General features: G+C 36.4%; 1 protein-coding gene across 4 annotated transcripts in view; it reads right to left on the minus strand.

The window, feature by feature from the left end:
* Positions 1-16,820: 16,820 nt before the first annotated feature.
* LOC149550523 (putative E3 ubiquitin-protein ligase RHG1A) overlaps positions 16,821-21,887 on the minus strand; it is a 74,310-nt gene continuing 69,243 nt past the window's right edge. For all 4 annotated transcript variants that reach the window (XM_089793525.1, XM_089793523.1, XM_089793526.1 and 1 more), the window contains 3 exons: positions 18,023-18,121; positions 17,785-17,934; positions 16,821-17,526 (listed from right to left, as the gene is read on the minus strand). In XM_089793525.1, coding sequence (XP_089649651.1) covers positions 17,395-17,526; positions 17,785-17,934; positions 18,023-18,121 — 381 coding nt within the window. In that variant the 3' untranslated portion in view covers positions 16,821-17,394. The remainder of the gene's footprint in view (positions 17,527-17,784; positions 17,935-18,022; positions 18,122-21,887) is intronic.

The following is a 21,887-nucleotide window of genomic DNA, read 5'->3' on the forward strand; positions in this document are numbered from 1 at the left end:
ATGACATTCTAATTAGCATTTACCTATTCTCCCCCAACATCCTGATGTCCCTCTTCCCGATATTCCTCCCCACGATTACCACTATGGGTAGCACCCCAACCACCAGGTCTACATGCAGGAGGCATCACTATGGGAACAACAAGACAATTTCTAAACACTTGGATCACAAGAATAAGAGTCAAAACCATGAAGCAACGAGATATCAATAATCAAACTTAATAGAATAATACACAACAAAAAACAAAACCATAGTAGAACCATTATACAAAGATCCCAATGTTTCAACATGGGCTCTGATACCAGATGTAATGCCCTGCTTGGAGATCCTTGGAAATTATAAGCCAAGATTTAAAAAAAATAAAATTACAAGTACGAATGCACACAACATATGAGGATCACAATGATTGCAATGGAAGACTAACCAAACATCCTGACACCAATGAATCTCCATACTCCACTACTGACCAAAATGACTGACAATAGAAGATGCATAACTGAATTCATATCGAAACATTCTAAATTCAAAATGTGACACCAAAGGATTGAAGAACACCTAAGAGGGTACCCTAAACACTTCCTGAAAAGTTTGGGTCTTACCAAAAAGTGCTCGTTGTCCACCCAGACAGGTTTTCACAAATACCAAGTGATACTTTAAATCAGCACTGGGTGATACTTTCTAGTATTGCGTGCCATTCTAAAGAATCAGGGCAACACTTTCAGGGATAGGACGATACTTCTCTCAAGGGCGTGTGATAATTTCAAGTATCATATGACACTTCTTTAATGCGGGTGCGATACTGGAAAGTATCGCACGACATTCCTGTAAGAGGCGTGTGACAAAATTAGGGAATGCACGACAAAATCCATGAGCATGCGACATAAAATTGTATCGCTCCATGCTGACACATGGTCATCTAGGAAAGAAAGAAAAACTCCTAAGGATGAACAACAAGGTTAAAGTGAGTTTAGAACCTCCACATTGGGGAGTACTGGCTCCACAATTTGAGGTGTGAACACTTGAACACACTAGTGAAAGGCGAAAACTACATCTAACCATCTAAACAAGAAATAAAGGAAAAGTATAGAAGGAAACATTGTAGTGTACTAAAGCAACATTGCAATAATAGAAATAACATTGCAATGTACAGTAGAACCAAACCAAAATAGTACGTGGTTCCTCCCAACCATAATAGCATCATAAGCCCATCGTGGGCCCTAGCCATCCCCCACACGTAACATCCCAAGCTACTAATCAGATCATTGGTACTATCATATAGGAACATCACTACTAAAACATGCTACAATATAAGCATAAGGAAATCTAACATGCTAAACGCAAAGCATAAGATAATCCTACAAAACAGATAACATCATCTATCATATGCTACTTATCATAATAAGGAAATGTGTCAATAACTAACATCATTTAAACATGATATACAAGCATCCCAATGAAAGCATAAATCACAAGAAAGCATACTTTGAAACCTGAAGTATCAAGTGAAAACATCTAGCAATTGTCGTACTAGGACAAGAAATTGTTTCTGTACACTAGTCCCTAGTAGTGGTATAGGTAGCTATGCCTCCCAACCACGTGGCACTTGTAGGTCCACACCCACTGTGTTGATGGAGATAATGATCCAACCACAAACACACACAAGAAAATTTCCATGGCTAACACACACACCAAACAATATGATAACTAAAACCAAGACATAAACAATGCATAACTACAGGTCCCGGTTAGACACCCAATGGGCTACTAAGTATTTTATTACCACCTAGTATTTATTTAGTTATCACTTACTTAAAACTTCATCTACCAACCCTATGGTGTCATGACACCAAGCTACAAGATAGAAGCCCCCTCCATATGCTACCATACCCTACCCATGCTCATCCAATGATGAGTGCCCATAGGCATGCAAATTCCCAACCCAACCCCAATGATCTTATTTTTGAAAGTACCACAGAATATCAGGACTCACAAGTCACACAATAAATGTATGCAAACGTACTCATGTGTGGTGCACCACCATCATGAATATCATAACACAAGGATTGGATGAGAAAACAATGCAGAAAGTCACTCAACCGAAAACAGACTCAAGAGGATAGATGTAGCATGCATCCCAATGCAACAACGTAAGAGTGCAACAAAGGTCCGACCAACGTCCAATCGGATAATCTAGGTCCACAACCAAACTCATGCAAAGAAAACCCAAGAAAATAAGGTCGTACACAAAATGAGGTAAAAACCCTAAAATTGGAAAACTTTGAAATTAAAACCCATTAGGTCTATGGGTACAAAACTCCCAAAAATCCAATAATATTTGGGTTCGAACACCATATGTAAAAATGTCCAACATAACGATGCGAAACCCCAAACCCCCATCCTAAAAATAGGGAAAACATTCATACTTGACCAACCGAGAAAAACCAACAAATAGAAACAAAGGGGAACACTAGTTCTCAGCCTCTAGAAAAATGACTACCAAAAAGAGAACCTAAAGCGGAATTGAAACAATAAAATTGGAAGGCCCTACTTGACAGCAAAAGGAGCGAAAACTGAAACCCACACAATAAAATAAAATGCCCACCAAAGCTGTCAAAAATCACGAAAAAGCAAGGTCTACATGAGCCGAATCCAACAAGACCAACCTCGTGAAGATCCCACACTCACAGCTCCCAGAACGAATACAAATCCAATCCTTCAGGAAGAAGATTTCAAAATAGCTCTCAAATTTCTATTTTCAAAAAGTGAGAAGTGAATAATAAAATCCCTTTCTCTATACTTATTCACTTTTTGAGTGAATAGTCAATTAGAGCCAATAGCAATTAGAGTAGCTAGACTCCAAATCAACCCAAACGAAAATAGGTTATTCCTTGCAACGGGAATTCACCCAAGGAAAAGCTGCCAAAAATTAAATTTGAGAAGATTTAAAGCCTAAAAACCCAAAATCAAAGAAATGACTAAACAAATTTCACGAGAATGTGAACCTCTAAATGCACAGACACACTCATTGGTCTAATCACAGAATGCAGATGAGTTCAGATTTAATAATCACCGAAAGGTTTTAATTTAAATAATGAAATAAGGATATGTCAACCATATAGGGACAACATTGTTAAAATATGAATAGTTGAATCAGTAACTCTAAGTGCCACTGCCAAGGATAAAATTATTGCACACTAAAACACACGATCAAGTGCAATTGCATATAATAGCATAGCCAAAGTAGTAATGTATTAAATACCTAATTAATCCATTTACATCACTCAAATTCGCATAAAACATAAAGATACAAGAATGACGTAAATCACCATAGCATAAAATCCATCACATAACATAATCAGAAAATATGTCCAACTATCAAATAATCAGATATCCTCGTAGATCTATTGTCATCTTAAGATGGCATCAACATGCAAATATGATAAACTAAACATCATAGCAGCAAAGCATCTATGGTACTAAATCAAAGTATAACATTCGACCCTTGGGTCATCTCAAAGTACATAAATAAGAATATCAAGTATCTCTCGAATCAAAATAAACAAGGTACAGATTGAAAACACGAGAGGCACTACATCAAACATCACCATTAAGAATTTAGAAACAATAAACACTAAGAAGTCATAGTAGTAAAATTGGGAGTTGTCATTGCATTGGATTGGCTCTTATGTAAAATTGAAAATGTTACTTGCATTGAACTTTGAGAGAGTGCATATTAAACATATGCTAACATGGAATAAGGAGGATGAAACATGGAGTGAAAAAGGCATATATATTACTGTAATGGGCACCCCTGGATGTCCCAAAAAACTAAACCAATTTGCTGAAAGGAATTTTGTCAAACAGTTTGCATTCAACCTCTTATTTCTCCGTTTAATGTTTCAAATCCCTTATAACTCCGAAAATCAAACGTTTATTTGTTTGTTGTGTTTTTTGCATGGAATTGGTATCATACAACATAAACAAGAAAGAAACTACAATAATATGCAAAGTGGAAATGAACTGCTACTAATAAAATGTTATTTTCAAAATTCATAAAACCAAATACATGGCAGATTTATCAACTCACTAATTACTTCAGCAGTATTGACATAATACTCCAGCCCATGCTTTTGAACTTGTTGCTACAGTGCTTTGTCCTTCAATCAGTCGACTACCTTCGTAATATCATTCCCTCAAAGAGGCATAAGCGTCAGAAAAGTAGTGAAGAAGATATGAGAAAAATACCAAATCTGCCTGTAGCTTGAAATGCAACTAAATTGCCTGATAATGAAGCCAATAACAAAGAATTCCAAAGGCCAAACCCCAAGGGAATGATGTCTAGAATGTTACAAGAGAGGATAGACGTCCTCAAATGCCAAGAACGGAGCTGCAACTCACACACCAATTTCTTCTCATATTCAACTTGGCTAATGAAGCCACAAATGCTTCCTTTTATTCTATTTCCAAGGGTCCGCTCAACTCATATGGGCAATGTGGGATAAAAGATGTGTAGTATATAAAACATATATTAAAATACCCCTTATGTCTCCCTTGGGTACACATCCCCATAAAATAAATATTAAAGTAACACTTTAATATTTTACAATTAAATTAGACCTTACTTTAATAAAACTTCAGGCATTAAAATGTATTAGCAATCAAACTCCGAATAATGCGAGTGATAGCTCATCGGAAAGCTCTCACCGAGGAGTATCAAATCCAATCACCAAAATTGACCTACACTGTGTCCTGCCGACTTACTAAAAATAGTAAGTATGCCTGAAACTGAATAAATCAACTTTGTTTTGGCCCAAACTGGAAATGACTAGGCCAAAACACTCCAGGATCCCATTAAACCCTTTGTTAGCCCTCGAGACCATGTAGAACAAGGCTAACGCACACACACTTGGTCAACTGCTAAAATGGGGACATTACAGTCCGCCCCCCTTGAAATTGCTTGTCCTCAAGCAATCTCAGTCCAGCCTGCTGAATAACCTATTCACTCTCCCATGTAGAATCTTCCTCCGGCAGGTCTCTCCATCTGACCAAATACTCCTTCACTATCCTGTTTCTAAGGTTCCTCTCTCTGGTGTCCAGAATAGCCTTGGGTACTAATACAAGCTTCCCCTCCTCATCCAAAGGGGGTAAATCTGCAGAAGGCACTACATTCTGACCAATGGCTTTCTTAAGCCTAGACACATGAAACACATTGTCCACTCGATTGCCCTCTGGAAGCTCAAGCTCATAGGCGACTTTGCCCACTTTGTGAATCACCCTGTAGGGACCATAAAATCTAGGTTTCATTTTTTCAGCTCCACTCTTCTTCAGCGATGACTATCTATATGGTTGTAGCCTCAAGTAAACCATATCCCCTACCTCGAAGCTACGCTCTATTCGGTGTTGATCAGCATACAATTTTTGGTGATTCTGGGCCTGTTGTATATTCTCTTTGAGCACTTTTAGGATGTCCTGACTATCCTGCAATAAGTTTTTGGCTTTGGGCACTCTACTGTCCCCCAAAACTAAATCCATGAAGCTAGGTGCTTCATAACCATAGAGTGCCATGAAAGGAGTCATCTTGATGGACATATGATAAGTGGTGTTATAACAATACTCTCCCATATGCAACCATCTGATCCAAGCCTTTTGTTGTGCAGTTACATAGTTCCTCAAATATCCTTCCACCCATTTATTCACAATCTCTGTTTGCCCATCTGTTTGTGGATGATAACTAGTGCTAGGTGTAAGATCTGTACCACACAACCTAAACAACTCTTGCCAAAAAAACACTCATAAACTTACTATCCCAGTCGCTAACAATGAATCTGGGCAGCCCATGTAACTTGAATATCTCTCTAAAAAAAAGATCTGCCACCTGTGCTGCTATGTAAGTGGATGGAATAGCAAAGAAGTGAGCAAACTTCGTCAAGCGGTCCACCACCACATAGATGCAATCCCTTCCCTGCACTTGTGGTAAACCAGTGATGAAGTCCATCGAAATACTTTCCCATTTCCTATCAGGAATGGGCAAGGGCTGTAATAAACCTACAAGAAATGTGTGCTCTCCCTTATTCTGTTGACAAACCACACACTCCCTGACATACCTCTGAACATCATCCTTGAGCCCTTTCCATGAAAACCGCTCTCGAATTTGTCTGTAGGTCTTGAAGACCCCCGGATGTCCAACTGTAGGTGCATCATGAAATGCCTTCCGTATCGCCTCTCTCAAATGTGATGACGGAATCAAATAAACCCTGTCCTGAACTCTGATCAATCCATCTATCACCTCATAGTGATCATCTTGTATGGTACCTAAAATCAATCCAGAAGCCCAAGCATTTCCGACATACTCTGCTATAATCTGATCTCTCCAATCTCCTAAAATCTCTGCCAGAGTACATAAGTGAGGTCTCTAAGATAAGGCATCAACCACCACATTTTTCTTACCTTTGACAAACTCTATGTCAAAGTCATAAGCCTGCAATTTAGTCACCCATTTTTGTTGCCGATCATTAAGATCACGCTAGCTCATGAAGCATTTAATATTGTTGTGATCAGTCTTGATCACAAAATGTCCACCTACCAAATATGATCGAAATTTGGCCAATGCATGCATTATGGCCAACATCTCCCGGTCATAGATAGAATAACTCTTCTCAACTCCCCAGAGCTTCCTACTCTCGAATGCAATGGGATGCTTCTCCTACATCAATACTGCTCCAATCCCATCACCTGATGCATCACAATGAAGCTCAAAAGGCTTCATGAAATCTGGTAGAGCTAGAACTGGACATGAAGACATTACCTGCTTGAAATGCTCAAAACACCTCTGTGTTGCCCCTGTCCACACGAAGGCTCCTTTCCTGGTAAGATTTGTCAAGGGTGTAGCAATCTGTGAGAATCCCTTAACAAACCTCCTATAAAAACCACATAAACCAAAGAATCCCTTAAGCTATGTAAGGTTTGTGGGAGTAGGCCACTCTACAATAGCTCTAATATTTTCGGGATCAACCCAAATGCCATCTGCACTAATGATATGCCCAAGGTAAAGGAGCTCAGTCATGCCAAACTCACATTTAGATTCCTTGGCATACAATGACTCTCTCTCCAGAATAGATAACACCTCCTCCAGATGATGTAAGTGCTCCTCCCAGGTCTTACTGAAGACCAAGATGTCATCAAAGAAGATCAAGACAAATCTCCTCAGTTGCTTCCTGAATACCTGGTTCATACAACTTTGAAATGTAGCGGGTGCATTGGTTAGACCAAATGGCATAACCATGAACTCAAAGTGGCCATAGTAACATCGGAAGGCTATTTTCTCAATATCCTTTGCTCTCATCCTGATCTGATGGTATCCGGATCACAAATCAATTTTGGTGAAGAAGCATGCCCCATGCAACTCATCAATCCTAGGAATGGGATACCTATTTTTAATTGTTTTCTTATTCAGTGCCCTGTAATCAATGCACATGTGCATCGCCCCATCCTTCTTCTTTACCAATACTACTGCTGAAGCAAAGGGGCTCTTACTGGGCCTGATATGCCCCATCTCCAACAAATCCTTAATCGCCTTCTCTATCTCATCCTTGTGTTTCTTAGGATGACGACAGGGAGTAATCATAACTGGTTTGGCTCCCTCCTCGAGCTCAATAACATGTTCCATCCCTTTGTCAGGAGGAACCCCATGAGGAATATCGCTAAATACTTTAGCGTGTCTATCAAGTATCTTCTAGATATCTAGTGGGATGACTCTTTTCTTGTGGCTCTGGTGAAGTTGGCATAATGTAGCACTCTGTCGCCCACTCTATGTCATCATGACGAAAAAGTCTCTGCATCCTCAAGGACACTACTCTGCAACCTCCATCTGAAAGTCCTCTAAGTACCATAGTTCTGCCCTCATGCTGGAATCTCATCTCCAATTTCGCTAGGTTGAGTGTGAACTCCACTAGTGAATCCATCCATGTCATGTCGAGGATGACATCATAATCTCCCATGTCCACAACATAGAACTCATCCTTCAACTCGTAGCCATCTCCAAACCTGATGTGAAGATTAGATATCTTCCGAGTGCATAATAATTTATCACTGTTAGCCACCATGACTCTAAACCCATCATGCTCCTCTATCTGTAACCCTCTCCTGGCTACCAACTGTGCATCTATGAAGTTATGTGTAGCCCCAGTGTCAATAAGAGATATCACTTTCTGCCCCTGGATAGTACCCTTGACCTTAAATGTGATTGTCTTTTGGGCCCCTATCAAGTGTGCCAATGATCTATCATCCTTAGGAATGTTGCTCTCCTCTATAGTGTTACCCTCATCTGAATCGGAGTGTTGATCCTCCCCCTCTGACTCTGAATCTTCTGCTGAAAAATACTCCATTTGATTTGCCTTAGCCTTGAGAGAACATTTATGAGATAAGCCCCAAGGCTCTCTACAATGGAAGCACAGCTTCTTTTGAAGTTCATTCAAGGTTTCATTGTCTAGTCCTTTTGATCCTTCTTTGGGTTTTCTATACTCTTTCTGAAACAGTTTTTTGTCTTTGTCCTTGCGGTAGGAAGAATCTGTTGAATGGTTTTTTCTTTTGTATATTGAAGGGGCTAAATCTCATGCCTGTTTAGTTGCTTCAACTAAGGTGAGTGGATCATGTCCCTTCACCCAACCTCGTAATGGATCAGCAAGACCATCACAAAATAACACCACCAATCTCCTAGGAGAGATATCAGTAACAAGTACAGACAAGCGCTGAAACTCGACAATGTAAGCATCCACAGAACCTGACTGTTTTAACTGTGCTAGTTCCTTGAAATGTAACTCGGGATCCCTAGTGTCAAATCTCTCAATCAATGTTTCGGTGAATTCCTCATAGGATGTAATCTGATTATGCCCCAAAGTCACCATGCCATGATGCCACCATTCATGTGCAACGCCATCCAAGTGCATAGCCGCATACTTGATAGCCTCCTCCTCAGGCATAGGATTTAGCTGCAAGTATGTATCTACCTTCTGCACCCAAGCTCGTGCAGTCATCTTCCCTGAAGCATCATAATAAGGTAAGGAAAGTTTTCCAACTTTCTTTCTCAGATCAAAGTTTTGATTCCTCTCTCCTGTTCTAGGTATGTGTCTCATCCTCAAGTCCATATAATTTTTGAGGGAAATATCCGCCTGAAACTCTGGTCCACTAACCTCCCAGTCCCTCTTGAACTGATCCTGTAACTTGGTAATCTGCGGTTCGTTTACTGGTTGAACCGAATCTCTGGGTGGGAAGGTGGGTAGAAGAGGTCTCGAGCTCACAGTCTGCGCTGGGCGTGCAACATGTCTAAAGTTATCAGCCTCATTCCCATTATTGTCGTGTCCATTATTACCATTAATGTTATTCTCATGACCATTGTTGTTGCCTTGGCCTCCATGGTTATTGTTTCCCCCATTGTTATTGTTTCCCTCATTGTTATCGTTTCTGTTGTTGGCATCACCTGGATTAGTATTGACACCCATCTGTCTAGCCATGAGCTGCAACATCATGTCCATTCACTTATTCTACTCCTGCTGCATACGCTGCCCCTGCTCCAATGTATCCAATAATTGTCTGAACATTACGTCCCCCTGATCTGGACCGACATTCCTGCCTCCGCCTGATCCTATATTCCTGTCATCTCGATCACTCATATTGTTGTCCTGATCAAAGAATATCTCCTCTGTGTCTGTATGGTTGGATTCAATGTTCCCCTGCACGGATGTACTAGACTGTTTGCTTTGCAAGTCTGAAATCCTATTTTGTCTTGCTCTGGTATCGCGGAAATTATAAGGCCCCTGTCACATGCTCAAACATAAATGGTTAGCTTGTGTTTTTTTTTTTTTTCTGATTTTAGTGTTTTGACATTTCGTCAAACACTTTTCCCTCTATCCGGTTGTTCCAAATTCCCTATAAGACCTCCACAGGATGGAAAGACTTATAGCTCTGATACCACTGTAATGGGCACCCCTGGATGTCCACTAAACCAATTGCTGAAAGGAATTTTGTCAAACAGTTTGCATTCAACCTCTTATTTCTTCGTTTAATGTTTTAAACCCCTTATAACTCCGAAAATCAAACGTTTATTTGTTTGTTGTGTTTTGTGCATGGAATTGGTATCATACAACATAAACAAGAAAGAAACTACAATAATATGCAAAGTGGAAATGAACTGCTGCTAATAAAATGTTATTTTCAGAATTCATAAAATCAAATACATGGCAGATTTATCAACTCACTAATTACTTCAGCAATATTGACATAATACTCCAGCCCATGCTTTCGAACTTGCTGCTACAGTGCTTTGTCCTTCAATCAGTCCACTACCTTCGTAATATCATTCCCTCAAAGTGGCATAAGCATTGGAAAAGTAGTGAAGAAGATATGAGCAAAATACCAAATCTGCCTGTAGCTGAAAATGCAACTAAATTGCCTGATAATGAAGCCAATAATAAAGAATTCCAAAGGCCAAACACCAAGGGAATGACGTCTAGAATGTTACAAGAGAGGATAGACCTCCTCAAATGCCAAGAACGGAGCTACAACTCACACACCAATTTCTTCTCATATTCAACTTGGCTAATGAAGCCACAAATGCTTCCTTTTATTCTATTTCCAAGGGTCCGCTCAACTCATATGGGCAATGTGGGATAAAAGATGTGTAGTATATAAAACATATATTAAAATACCCCTTATGTCTCCCTTGGGTACACATCCCCATAAAATAAATATTAAAGTAACACTTTAATATTTTACAATTAAATTAGACCTTACATTAATAAAACTTCAAGCATTAAAATGTATTAGCAATTGGACTCCAAATAATGCGAGTGATAGCTCATCGAAAAGCTCTCACCGAGGAGTATCAAATCCAATCACCAAAATTGACCTGCATTGTGTCCTACCAACTTACTAAAAATAGTAAGTATGTCTAAAACTGAATAAATCAAATTTTTTTTGGCCCAAACTGGAAATGACTAGGCCAAAACACTCCAGGATCCCATTAAACCCTTCATTAGCCCTCGGGACCATGTAGAACAACGCTAACGCACACACACTTGGTCAACTGCTAAAATGGGGACATTACAATTACAACATACATTATTTATAATGACCATAAAGCAATCAGTTAGCAGTGCAATCAGTCAAATTGAAAAAAATTGTTCATAACAAGTAGTAATATCAGGAAAGTAAAATGCATTTGAGCCACTAAATAGGAAAGAAACATGCATTGAACAATATGTTCTCAACCTAAACAAGCTCAAAAGAATTGTAGACTATAGAGAATAACTGAGGAGCGTTCAGACAAGGGTCTTTCAAAGAAATAATGTGGCATTGTATCATTCTAATAGAGAAATGGATGGTTGATTTAAATTATGGACTGTGGTGGGAAGTGATCAGTCATTTCATACAATGAATTTTGTTCACTTCATGCGATGACTTTTTGCTTTCAAATTCTTATTATTTGTTCTTTATTATTTATGCTTCCATCTATTTAATCTAATTCGATTGTTGTGATTTCATTTGCTTAATTCAATACAATTGGTGAGTCTTACAACATTAGTCTTCATCTATAAAAGTAGTTGGTTTAAATAAATGAAACACACCAATAAAAACAAGCGATATTCAACTGAAAAAATTATTGAATGACTCCAAAATGAAGTTTAACACTTAACTATGGACAACAATGCATAACAGTATACATAGATTCAAGGGCACATCAAGTCCAAGTAAACTTGTTATGGAGAGAATGTTAGTTGAGTAATGGAAAGTGGCATATTGAAAACCAGAGTAATGCATATAATGCATGTGAGTTGAAGACTAGATACATTCTTATACATATGCATACATTAGATGGGAACTAAAAAATGGATACACAAGGAATGCATACATTCAATGTCAACTTTCAACTTAATCAATCATATAGTTACTCTCAACTTTACAATGCAGTCAATGTCAACTTAACAAATCATATAGTTAATGTCAACTTTACAATGTATACAGTCAATATCAACTTAACAATTGAAATAGTCAATGTCACCTTAACAATGCTCATGGTCAATGTCAAATGAATAATGCATACAATGATGACAACTTAATAATGCAAGTAGTTACTTGAATGAGGTAATGTAGTCAAAGAGAGGTATGTGATTGAGTATACTAAGAGGGTTCAACAAGTGAATGAAAAAATAAGAAAGCTCACAAATAAGGTAAGTGTTGCAAAGGTGGGTGGTGGAAAGCATGAGAGGGTGTTGTAGTTTTCAGAATAACATTATGTAGAAGACAATGATGAACATAGACAAATCCTCATATTTTAAATGAATAGTGGATGAAATTGTGAAGATACACAAACAATACAACACCAAATAATGATTAAATCGACAATGTACATTATTTCTTTACCATTTCTTCTAATTATTTATTTCTATCACATTACATGCAATCATTTGAAGGCAAAAAGATTGAAACATAAAACTATGGAAAGGTTGAATCATAAAGGCACAATAGCAACCCAAGATTTATTCAACGATATAGACAATCACTTGACCATTTTGACTAATTATTTGTTTATGTCATTGTACAATAAATGATTTAAAACCATTAACCTCAATGATTAAAAACTCTTGAATCATCCCAAAACCCTCAAATACCCCTTCTAGGAAACCAACATTTTCTCAATAGAACACAAAAAGGGTTTAGTATGAAGAGAATAATGATAAACACGAACTCCCATTTTAAAATCGACAACATGAAGAAACTTTGGAGAATCACAAAATCACACCACCAACCAAAGATTATATTGATAATGTACACAATTACTTGACCATTTCGACTAATTATTTATTTCTATCATTGTACATTCAATGATTAAAAACCCTTAACCACAAATCAATTAACATTTTTTAAAAATCCCTTTTAAATTTCATCTTTTTAAAAAAAAACCATTTAAAACCTCATTTTTTCATTTCCCCTTTCCTATAATGATTTCCTTCACTGACATTATTAGTCATAACAAAACCTTATAAAATGATTGAAACACACTAAAATCAATGATTTCAGTAAATATGTCAAAAAAAATTATAAATACAAACAAAAGCCCATATTTCTGCTGAAACCTACAAGATACTTCAAAAATTTGTTAAAAAAAATATGCAACAAAAACTGCATGAAAATCATAGAAACAATAAGTGAATGATAAATAACTATGAGATATTGCTAATTCGTGTTTTCTTACCTCAGATGCAAAAGAACAAGGTTGACTGAAATGGTAGAGACAGAGGCGACATTAACCATTCGGAGGAGCTCTATGAGTGACTTCTACACGATGAAAATGAACCGGTTTAGGGTTATTTCACCTTAGTAATTGGGTTAACCATGGGTGGTAATGTGGCATTTGGTGAACATGGAAACGTGTTAAGGTGAATAGGTTTAGGGTCAGTGTTGGTTAAGTGGGGTGCATGAATGGTTGTAATAAGATGGGATTTTGATTAGCACTAGGGACAAAGTGTTTTTATTAATATGACCCTATCACCACCTTTTCTACTTAGCGCACAGATTCAAATTATGAAGTGAAAATTCATTGACAAAAAGCTATCACTAATTTGATAGGTTCTATATATTTTTTAGGGTTAAAAGGTAACTATCAGTAGGGGGTTTGACTAGCAAGTTTAGGGTGAATGTTTTAAAATGGCACTTTTAGACCACCTCGCACTTGACAAGTTCTACAGAGAGCTCTATAAATGCAAGAAAGTCAAAAGATTAGCTTTAAGATCTTCACTCACCCATGGAGGTTCATCGAAAAAATTGGCGAATTCTAATGTACATATAAGGAGTTGTAGGTGCGCGAGGTTAACCTGGGCAGCTACTGGCTCGTCTCCCCTAATGTTGTAAAAATGATGTAAGGGAAATTTCTTGATATTTCTTGATATCAATATAAAGGATGTTGGCCTGTGCTAGTTGTTAAATCAACAAAAGGGGAAATATAATGAGTACATTAGCAAACGAAACCCTAGACAAAGTAGGAAAATAATAATTGCCACAATATTGTTTACTCATTAATGAAAAGAAATTGATTCAATTTGACCGTAGACAACAAAGAAAGAAATAATAAGTAGGGGAAGTGTTCACTCGAAGCAATGTAGGAAGTTTAAAGAAAACAAGTCCCAAAATAATGGAAAAAATGAACACTTAAGGACTTTTGAGTTTGCAAAGACTTGCCCAAAAAATTAAAGAGCACATGTATTAGATTTTCTCATATTGAGAGCATGTATGATGACAAATCCAAAAACCATTTTATTTTTTGGCAAATTATTTAATTCCAATTACATTTTATAAGTTTAAAAAAATCAAGCATTCAAAAGAACAGTATATACCCATTACGTTTAATGAAAAAAATACTCGAGATTTCAAATAATAATGTTGAGCAATTCTCACAAGACAAAAACCAAAGTTGCCAAATTATATTTCTTACTTATGAATAAATGATCACAACTAACAATTAATAATGCAAACCCATTACATTTCATATTATATACCTAGACAAAGATGTCGAATGACTCAAAACACTCAACAAAATACAAAGAAATGATGACAAATTACATCACACTGAAACCCTCAACAACATACACATAAAAGATGAAAGAATACATCAAACTCAAACGTTGGACAACATATATATAAATAAGGAAAGAGTGTTTTAAATAATAATACAAACGCACAACATTTCATATTATAGAGAAAAATAAACCAAATCACTCTAACAGTGGATGACATACACAGAAATGAAAATGCAACAAACTCAAACCCTCAATAACAAACAAATAAAAGGTGAAAGCATAAATCAAATAATAATGCAAACATACTAGATTTCATATTATATATCGAAACAAATCAAATAAATACATCAAACTCAAACCCTCAATGACAGACAAATAAAAGATGAAAGCATAAATCAAATAATAATGCAAACACGCTAGATTTCATATTATATACCGAAACAAATCAAATAACTCAATCCCTCGACAACATACAAATAAATGGTGAAAGACTACATTCAATGATAATGCAAATGTGCAACATTCCATATTATATAAAAAAAACAAATCAAATGACTCAAAACGACATACATAGAAATGATGAAAAAATACATCAAATAATACAAACACACTATATTTCAATAAAATCAAACCCTCAACGCCGAATAAATAAATGATGAAAGAATACATATAATAATTATGCAAGCACACTATATTTCATATAATATACCAAAACAAATCAAAGTAATCAAACCCTCGACAACGTACATATAAATGATGGAATCATAGATCGAATAATAATGCATACACATCACATTTCACATTATATATCAAACTCAAAAGATCAAGGACACACATAAATGATGAATCATGATAACAAACATGAAACTGCAACATTGAAAGGTAAAATTCAAGTGGAGGCATTGTGTTAACCAAACTACAAAACAATAAGTTGTCTAAGGCTTTGCGATCAGTAAGCGCTAACCGTAGTAACATTGACATGTCATTAGGGTGTATATGAATGGGGCCTCAATGGGTTTAATTGGGTGTTTCATAATTTTCGAAAGGCGATGAATGATTTGAATGGAATGTTGAATGATTTATGGAAAGTGTGAATGCTTTTATCAAAACTCATTCTTAAGTCATCGATTTCTTTTATAATTAAATGATATTTTATTTTAATAATTAGATATTTTAGTGCTTTGTTTTAGATTAAGGTAAAAACAGGTTTTGAAGGGGGCCCGAAACCCTTTACATAAAAAAGAAAGATATACCATGAAGCCTACTAGGTTATAAAAGGCTCTGAAACCAGCTGAACATCTAAACCAAGTTTTACTGGGACCTAAAACCAACAGATGTGTCCAAAAAAAATAACCAAAAAATACACTGGACCCTAGAAAGTAAACAAACTAGAGAGCAAAGCAACCAAAAAAACCTCCCAAACCAATAACCAGTGAGCCAGTGCCACAACCCACTTACCACCACAAAAAAACCAGTAAGAACAAGGGAACTTAAGATTTTCCTTTTGATTTGAAGTTTCCCTTATGCAACCGAAGGTTCATATTAAAAGGGGAGCAAAAGGCTTAGATCTCTTACTCTTAACCGCTATCCACCCATCCTCAATCTTCACAGCCTCAATGCTTTTTTAATAACTTAATAGGGTATATTTATGTTTTATCTTTGACAATTTGGTGAACATGGAGTTTTGTTCATACCGAGAAGCCAACCAATATTTTTAAGGCCTCAATTCACATACAAAGACAACAAAAACTCTCATACTAGAGCTCTTCGCCTAGTAAGATATATTCAAGTGTGAGATCTTTTCTTTAAGCATCATGGACCGAGAATGAGCATTAATTAAAAGGGGATCGAGCAAGGAGCAATGAGCATTAATTAAAAGGGGATCGAGCAAGGAGCCTAATTCGCATCTTTACACTTTTCACCCTCTTTAAGGTTTTTCCCCGTAGGCGAGGCTTAACATATTATAATGGTGTATTACAAGACACCTCTGACTCAATAATAGTTAATGTGGTAATAACCCAAGTACAATCCAGTCATGCATTTGTGTCTAGGTATTGCAGTCTTTCACTTTAGTTTTAATTATTGCACGTTTTAACCCTTGTGTTTTCAAAATGACCTCCACGAGTAACCATGATCGTAAGTTTGATATGGTTACTGAAACAGAAACAAACAAGTCATGGATATTCAAAATAAAGCTTGTCCGAATAACATCAGATCCGTATACTTAAGCAAGTGTACTTAACATGTGGGCATTCCAAAATAAATGCTTTGAATTAACGTGAACAAATATTTACATCTCTGACGGCGAAGTGTCAAGAATCCCAGATTTTCAAGAGCCAGTGAGTCTGGGTTGACCAGTCAGTGCCAATATTGATTTGTAAGAACGGAATGCAATAACTGAACAATATTTGGAAATTGGAAATAAATTTACATTGCTGACATCCCCAAATTTCCAAAACTCAGAAACTCTGGGTTAGCTAGACACTGAGTTTTGTCTTTCCACAATGGAAAGTGAGTTAACAATTCAAACAACTAAACGATATTCGATCACAAATTTACATTGCTGACATTCCCAAATTTCTGGAACTTGGAAACTGTGTGTTAGCGGAACACTGGAAATTTTGACTTGTCAGAATAGACAGGGTTAACTAGACAAATTACTGCCTATCTGTACAATGTCCAAAAGGACAGTAAAATCATACATGAACACCACCAACATTTGGTGTATTACAATGAAACTACCAATCGCTGCTTAAAAGAATGATGAACAATGGTTAGAAAATTATATGGCTGTGACTACAGAAAACCCACCCTATTTTCCATCAATTAGGCCTTCAATGCCGATGCCTTACAGATGGGACATTCATTTTTCTGCAAAAGCCATTTCTTGATGCACTCTGTATGGTGATCATGTCCACATTCCAGAGTCCCGAGCTCCTCACCGTCCTCATATTCTTCCTGCAGCCAATATAAACCAATTATTTATATTCAAGAGTGAAGCCACAATTTTAGACAGACTGTTGATATATCCCGCCCAACATTTGGATCTTTAAACAGTAATTGACATTCCCCGTTCCAATGTTATGGTGTATCATACCGTGACATTAATGAGGCAACATACAACCATGATTATAACTGATCACATAATACTAGAAATGCAACTGAGAGAAGGGTGCTGCCATAATAAGTTAATAGAAAACATGCAAATGGCCTTACCTGACAGATACTGCACTTTTGTGAGATTTCATCTGGATTAGATGATTTTTTGCTGGCGGAATACGTTCTTTTCTTCAGACACTTGAAGGTAGTTTCTTCAGTAAGTCCTGTACTCACATTTCCAATCCGTTCCTCCAAAGCTAGTAATTCCTGGCACGAAGACCAAAATAACCCACTTAGCCAGAAGAATTGAAAGAAAAGGCACCAAATGTCCCACAAAAAAGCTCAAGGATATTACCTCATATGTCATGTTATCCACATCTAATCGCATGTCTCTATGCTGATCATGCAAGTCAATAGCACCATAGAATGCCGACTGATCAAAAAGCAGGACATCCTGCAAATAATATGTTAATATTGCATTTTACAAAGGAGACGAAGTAGCAATTTATTTCTGTGCAAGCAATAAAATAGTCAGAGAATCTTGCGAATGCCATATTGTTATAAGTTTATAGAGTCTGGCCGGCTAAAAGGTCATATTCAGTGAAAAATCATATAGATATAGCATTTGGTCGTCAAAAGGGTGAGAGGAAAACATACTCTGGTTGTTAATGGTTACATTGGAACCGAGTCCCTGCTTATTTTCCATGTACACATTTTCAACTCCTTATTTTGGGGTTTAAATTTCAGATTCATCATTGTGCCGTTCAGTGTTCAATTAACCCCATAAATATTAAAAAATTAAACATAAACCATTTCATATGGATGTAAATATAACCCAGAACTGCTTATAGTAGGTACGGCTTGTCGAAAAACTGTGTGACATCAAAGATCAAGAGACTTGAAAAGCCAAATTTCTGCACCAAACTGGAATGAGATGATGGCATTGATATGGAAAACACACAGAGTAGGCAGAAACTAAGAAATAAAGATAAATTGGCCCATATAAAGATCAACATTACCAGTCATCCGATAAGTGATAGTGTCATGAAAATGAAATCTTAGTCTATAAGGGATATACAAATACCTTCAGTGGAACTCCAACGCAATTTATCCTAGTAAAAGGCTTCTGTTAAACGATACTGTATCACATGCTTGCTTGCATCTCTTTAACCAAATGCACAACTCAATAATTGACTGCCCAGGTTTAGATTATTCTCCTCTTATAGCATACTGATATCAAATCTTGTCATAGAACTCAACAGGCAGTCCTTTTGATTTGAGTGATGTGCCATCTCTAGTTTCTTGTTCTCGAAGGCTGTAAACAATAGTTATCTCAATCCATTGTTTTCTTGAGATTGCCCATTTGAAAGTTTTTAGTAGCTTCTCTATTACATCCCAACAGAAAAGATAACAGATTTAGAAGGCCATGGATGATTTCATTGGCAAGTCTTTCACCTTTCGAATGATAATAGCAGGTGTCTTTTAGAGCAATGATGCATTTGGGTTTGCAGTCCCTTTAAATAATAAATAATATAAAAGAAATTCCCCTCATTTAGTTGGGTTGCTCCAACTGAACCAATTCTTGTGATATTTATTATCAGAGTGAAAAACTTTTGTGGCTCGACTTCAACATACTATACTACTTTTCTCATTTCCTTTCTGTGGCTATTATTCAGTCTCACTTCCTCAAGAATTCAACAAAATGATAACTAGGAGGCTGTTCTCCAGGCACGACTCAAAAAAGTCCTGTAAAAAGTTTTAAAATTCTCCAAATGATCACTATGTTATTTATTGACCTTAGCGAAGACATTAAATTTGTAAGGATGCTTGTTATCTCACTCAGGGTCTTCATCAAGCCTATCAACTCAAAATTGGAAGATGATAGGAGCTTGAAAATAAGAATTCCACTTAATTGGATCTATATCGTCCAAAGGCAAACATTGTCACTACTTTTGTCTATTAAAATCCAACTGATTCTAGCTCCGCCTCCCATATACCTTTCATCCCATATACCTTTAATGACTCAAAAGCTGACTTTATCATCCAATTCTTGTGATATTTATTATCAGTGTGAAAAACTTTTGTGGTTCAACCGAACCATATTCTGAATAATTTTCTCATTTCCTTTCTGGGGCTATTATTCAATCTCATTTTCTCAAGAATTCAACAAAATAACAATGAGGAGGCTGTCCTCTATTCCACGACTCAAAAAAGTTCTGCAAAGAGTTTTGAAATTCTCCCAATAATCACTATGTAATTTGTGAACCTTAGCAAAAAGTACTGAATTTGTAAGGAGGCTTGTTATCTCACTCAGTGTCCTTGTCAAGAATCCTATCCACTCAAGATTGGAAGATGATAGGAGCCCGAAAATAAAAAATCCACTCAAACGGATCTATATCGTCCAAAGGAAAACATCGCCACTTTTTTTGTCTATTAGACTAAGTGCAATGCTATCTCTAAACAAAACATTTGTACCATATGACAATTAGGAGGTTATAAAACAACTAAATTGTGTATTGGATTTTTAAAAAATCCCTAATGTGTATCCAGAGAACAAAAAATAAGTCAATAACCATTACTTTAGGAAATGAAGTGGTGTACCATACTTTACCTCTTCCACAGGTCTCATTGCAGCTCCATGTAATTGCTACCAAGCTGCTCCCCTTAGTTCTCTTGATGTAAATTAGTGCAAGCTATAACAGCAAATAAATGTAAATTCTATTGGATGAAAACCAACATATCTGATTAACTTGGCTCTAGTGAAGAAACCCAAAAGAATAAAATACATCTGTAGTTTTTGAAGGACACCCAAACACCATATATTGAGTTAAAAAATGGGTGGCATGAACTGTAAGAGCATCCAGTGCACTTTACGCAAGAGACCACATATATATATATATATATATATATATATATATATATATATATATATATATATATATATATATATATATATATATATATATATATATAAACTAAACAAACAGAAACTCTATAGGTAGAACACCTCTGAGAATGGACCGGAAATTCAAAACCAAAGTATATTGCGATTCAGAGGAAAAGCCAAAAATCAAACCATTAAATTATTGATAATTTGGATTTTGATCAATGTGAGCAAAAGAATGATGGGACACAAAATATTAAAGGTAGGAACTTGCAAAGATTAGGCCTTAACATTTGACTACCACGAGTAACTTAGATCTCAAGACATTCAATAGCTCCATTCCTTCTTAGAGTACCACAATTAAACAAAATTTAATAGATAAATGTCATCTCAAAATTGAAACAAGATCATATAATTTGATCTTGAGAATATCACACCAAAGAGGGAGTGGAAAAAAAGGAAACCAATAGATGTATAAGTAACTCGAAGTTGATTTTGATCACCAATAGATGTGTCTTTTACATCATCAAATTGCTACTATGAGGTAATGTGAGTATAAAATTGTGTTTTTTCTTTTGCTCTAAAGAGATGTTATGCTATGCTCACAATAGCAAATGTATGAAGGGAAATATGGTGAAGTTAAAAACATTCCAGTGATTTTTTCACAAAAGTGGTTACATCTAATTATGATCAGCCGTATACCAACATTATCTCATACTAGACAACGCGATTGATGGGCATGTTTTCCTGAAAAATTATGTCCTGTTCTTACAAGCATGTTCAAGATTGCTTGGAGAATGAAGTAACAGCAGTGACAATTATTTAAGTAATTCTTCTTTTGTAAGCATAGCTTCAGGCTTACGTTGGGACGAAAAGTGATGAAATTACTTTGAGAAGCTAAGAGGAATATACTTCGTGTTTGGTTTGCCTAATGAGAGACAACTATTCGTGACACACACCTAAAGAGTATGGCTTAATGGCGTTCAGTAAGTTAAGTTGAACTTAGATCATTAGAAATGTGACTCTGACTTTCATCATTTGAACTTCTTGGAGGATCACCATGCTGCAAAAGAGGGGTTGGTGAACCAATTTCCCATCTAAGTCAGAATCATCATTCAATGTGCAACACCAGAAACTTGATCCTGAAGTAGGTCACAGGTCACATAGTGATGGAGTGTAATAGATGTTCCACAATATGCCAAAAGGTTGGATAATGTCAGTCATTAGATGTTCAAAAGATTGACACAAATTTACCCTTGCAGAGTAGATGATGTCATCATGTTGTATAGTTTATGGATATCATAATATATTTGGAGTCAGAATTGATCACTCTGAT

This window comes from Cupressus sempervirens, chromosome 7, assembly GCF_028749045.1.
Source record: "Cupressus sempervirens isolate cs-2001-9-10 chromosome 7, ASM2874904v1, whole genome shotgun sequence".
NCBI classification, from domain to species: domain Eukaryota; kingdom Viridiplantae; phylum Streptophyta; class Pinopsida; order Cupressales; family Cupressaceae; genus Cupressus; species Cupressus sempervirens.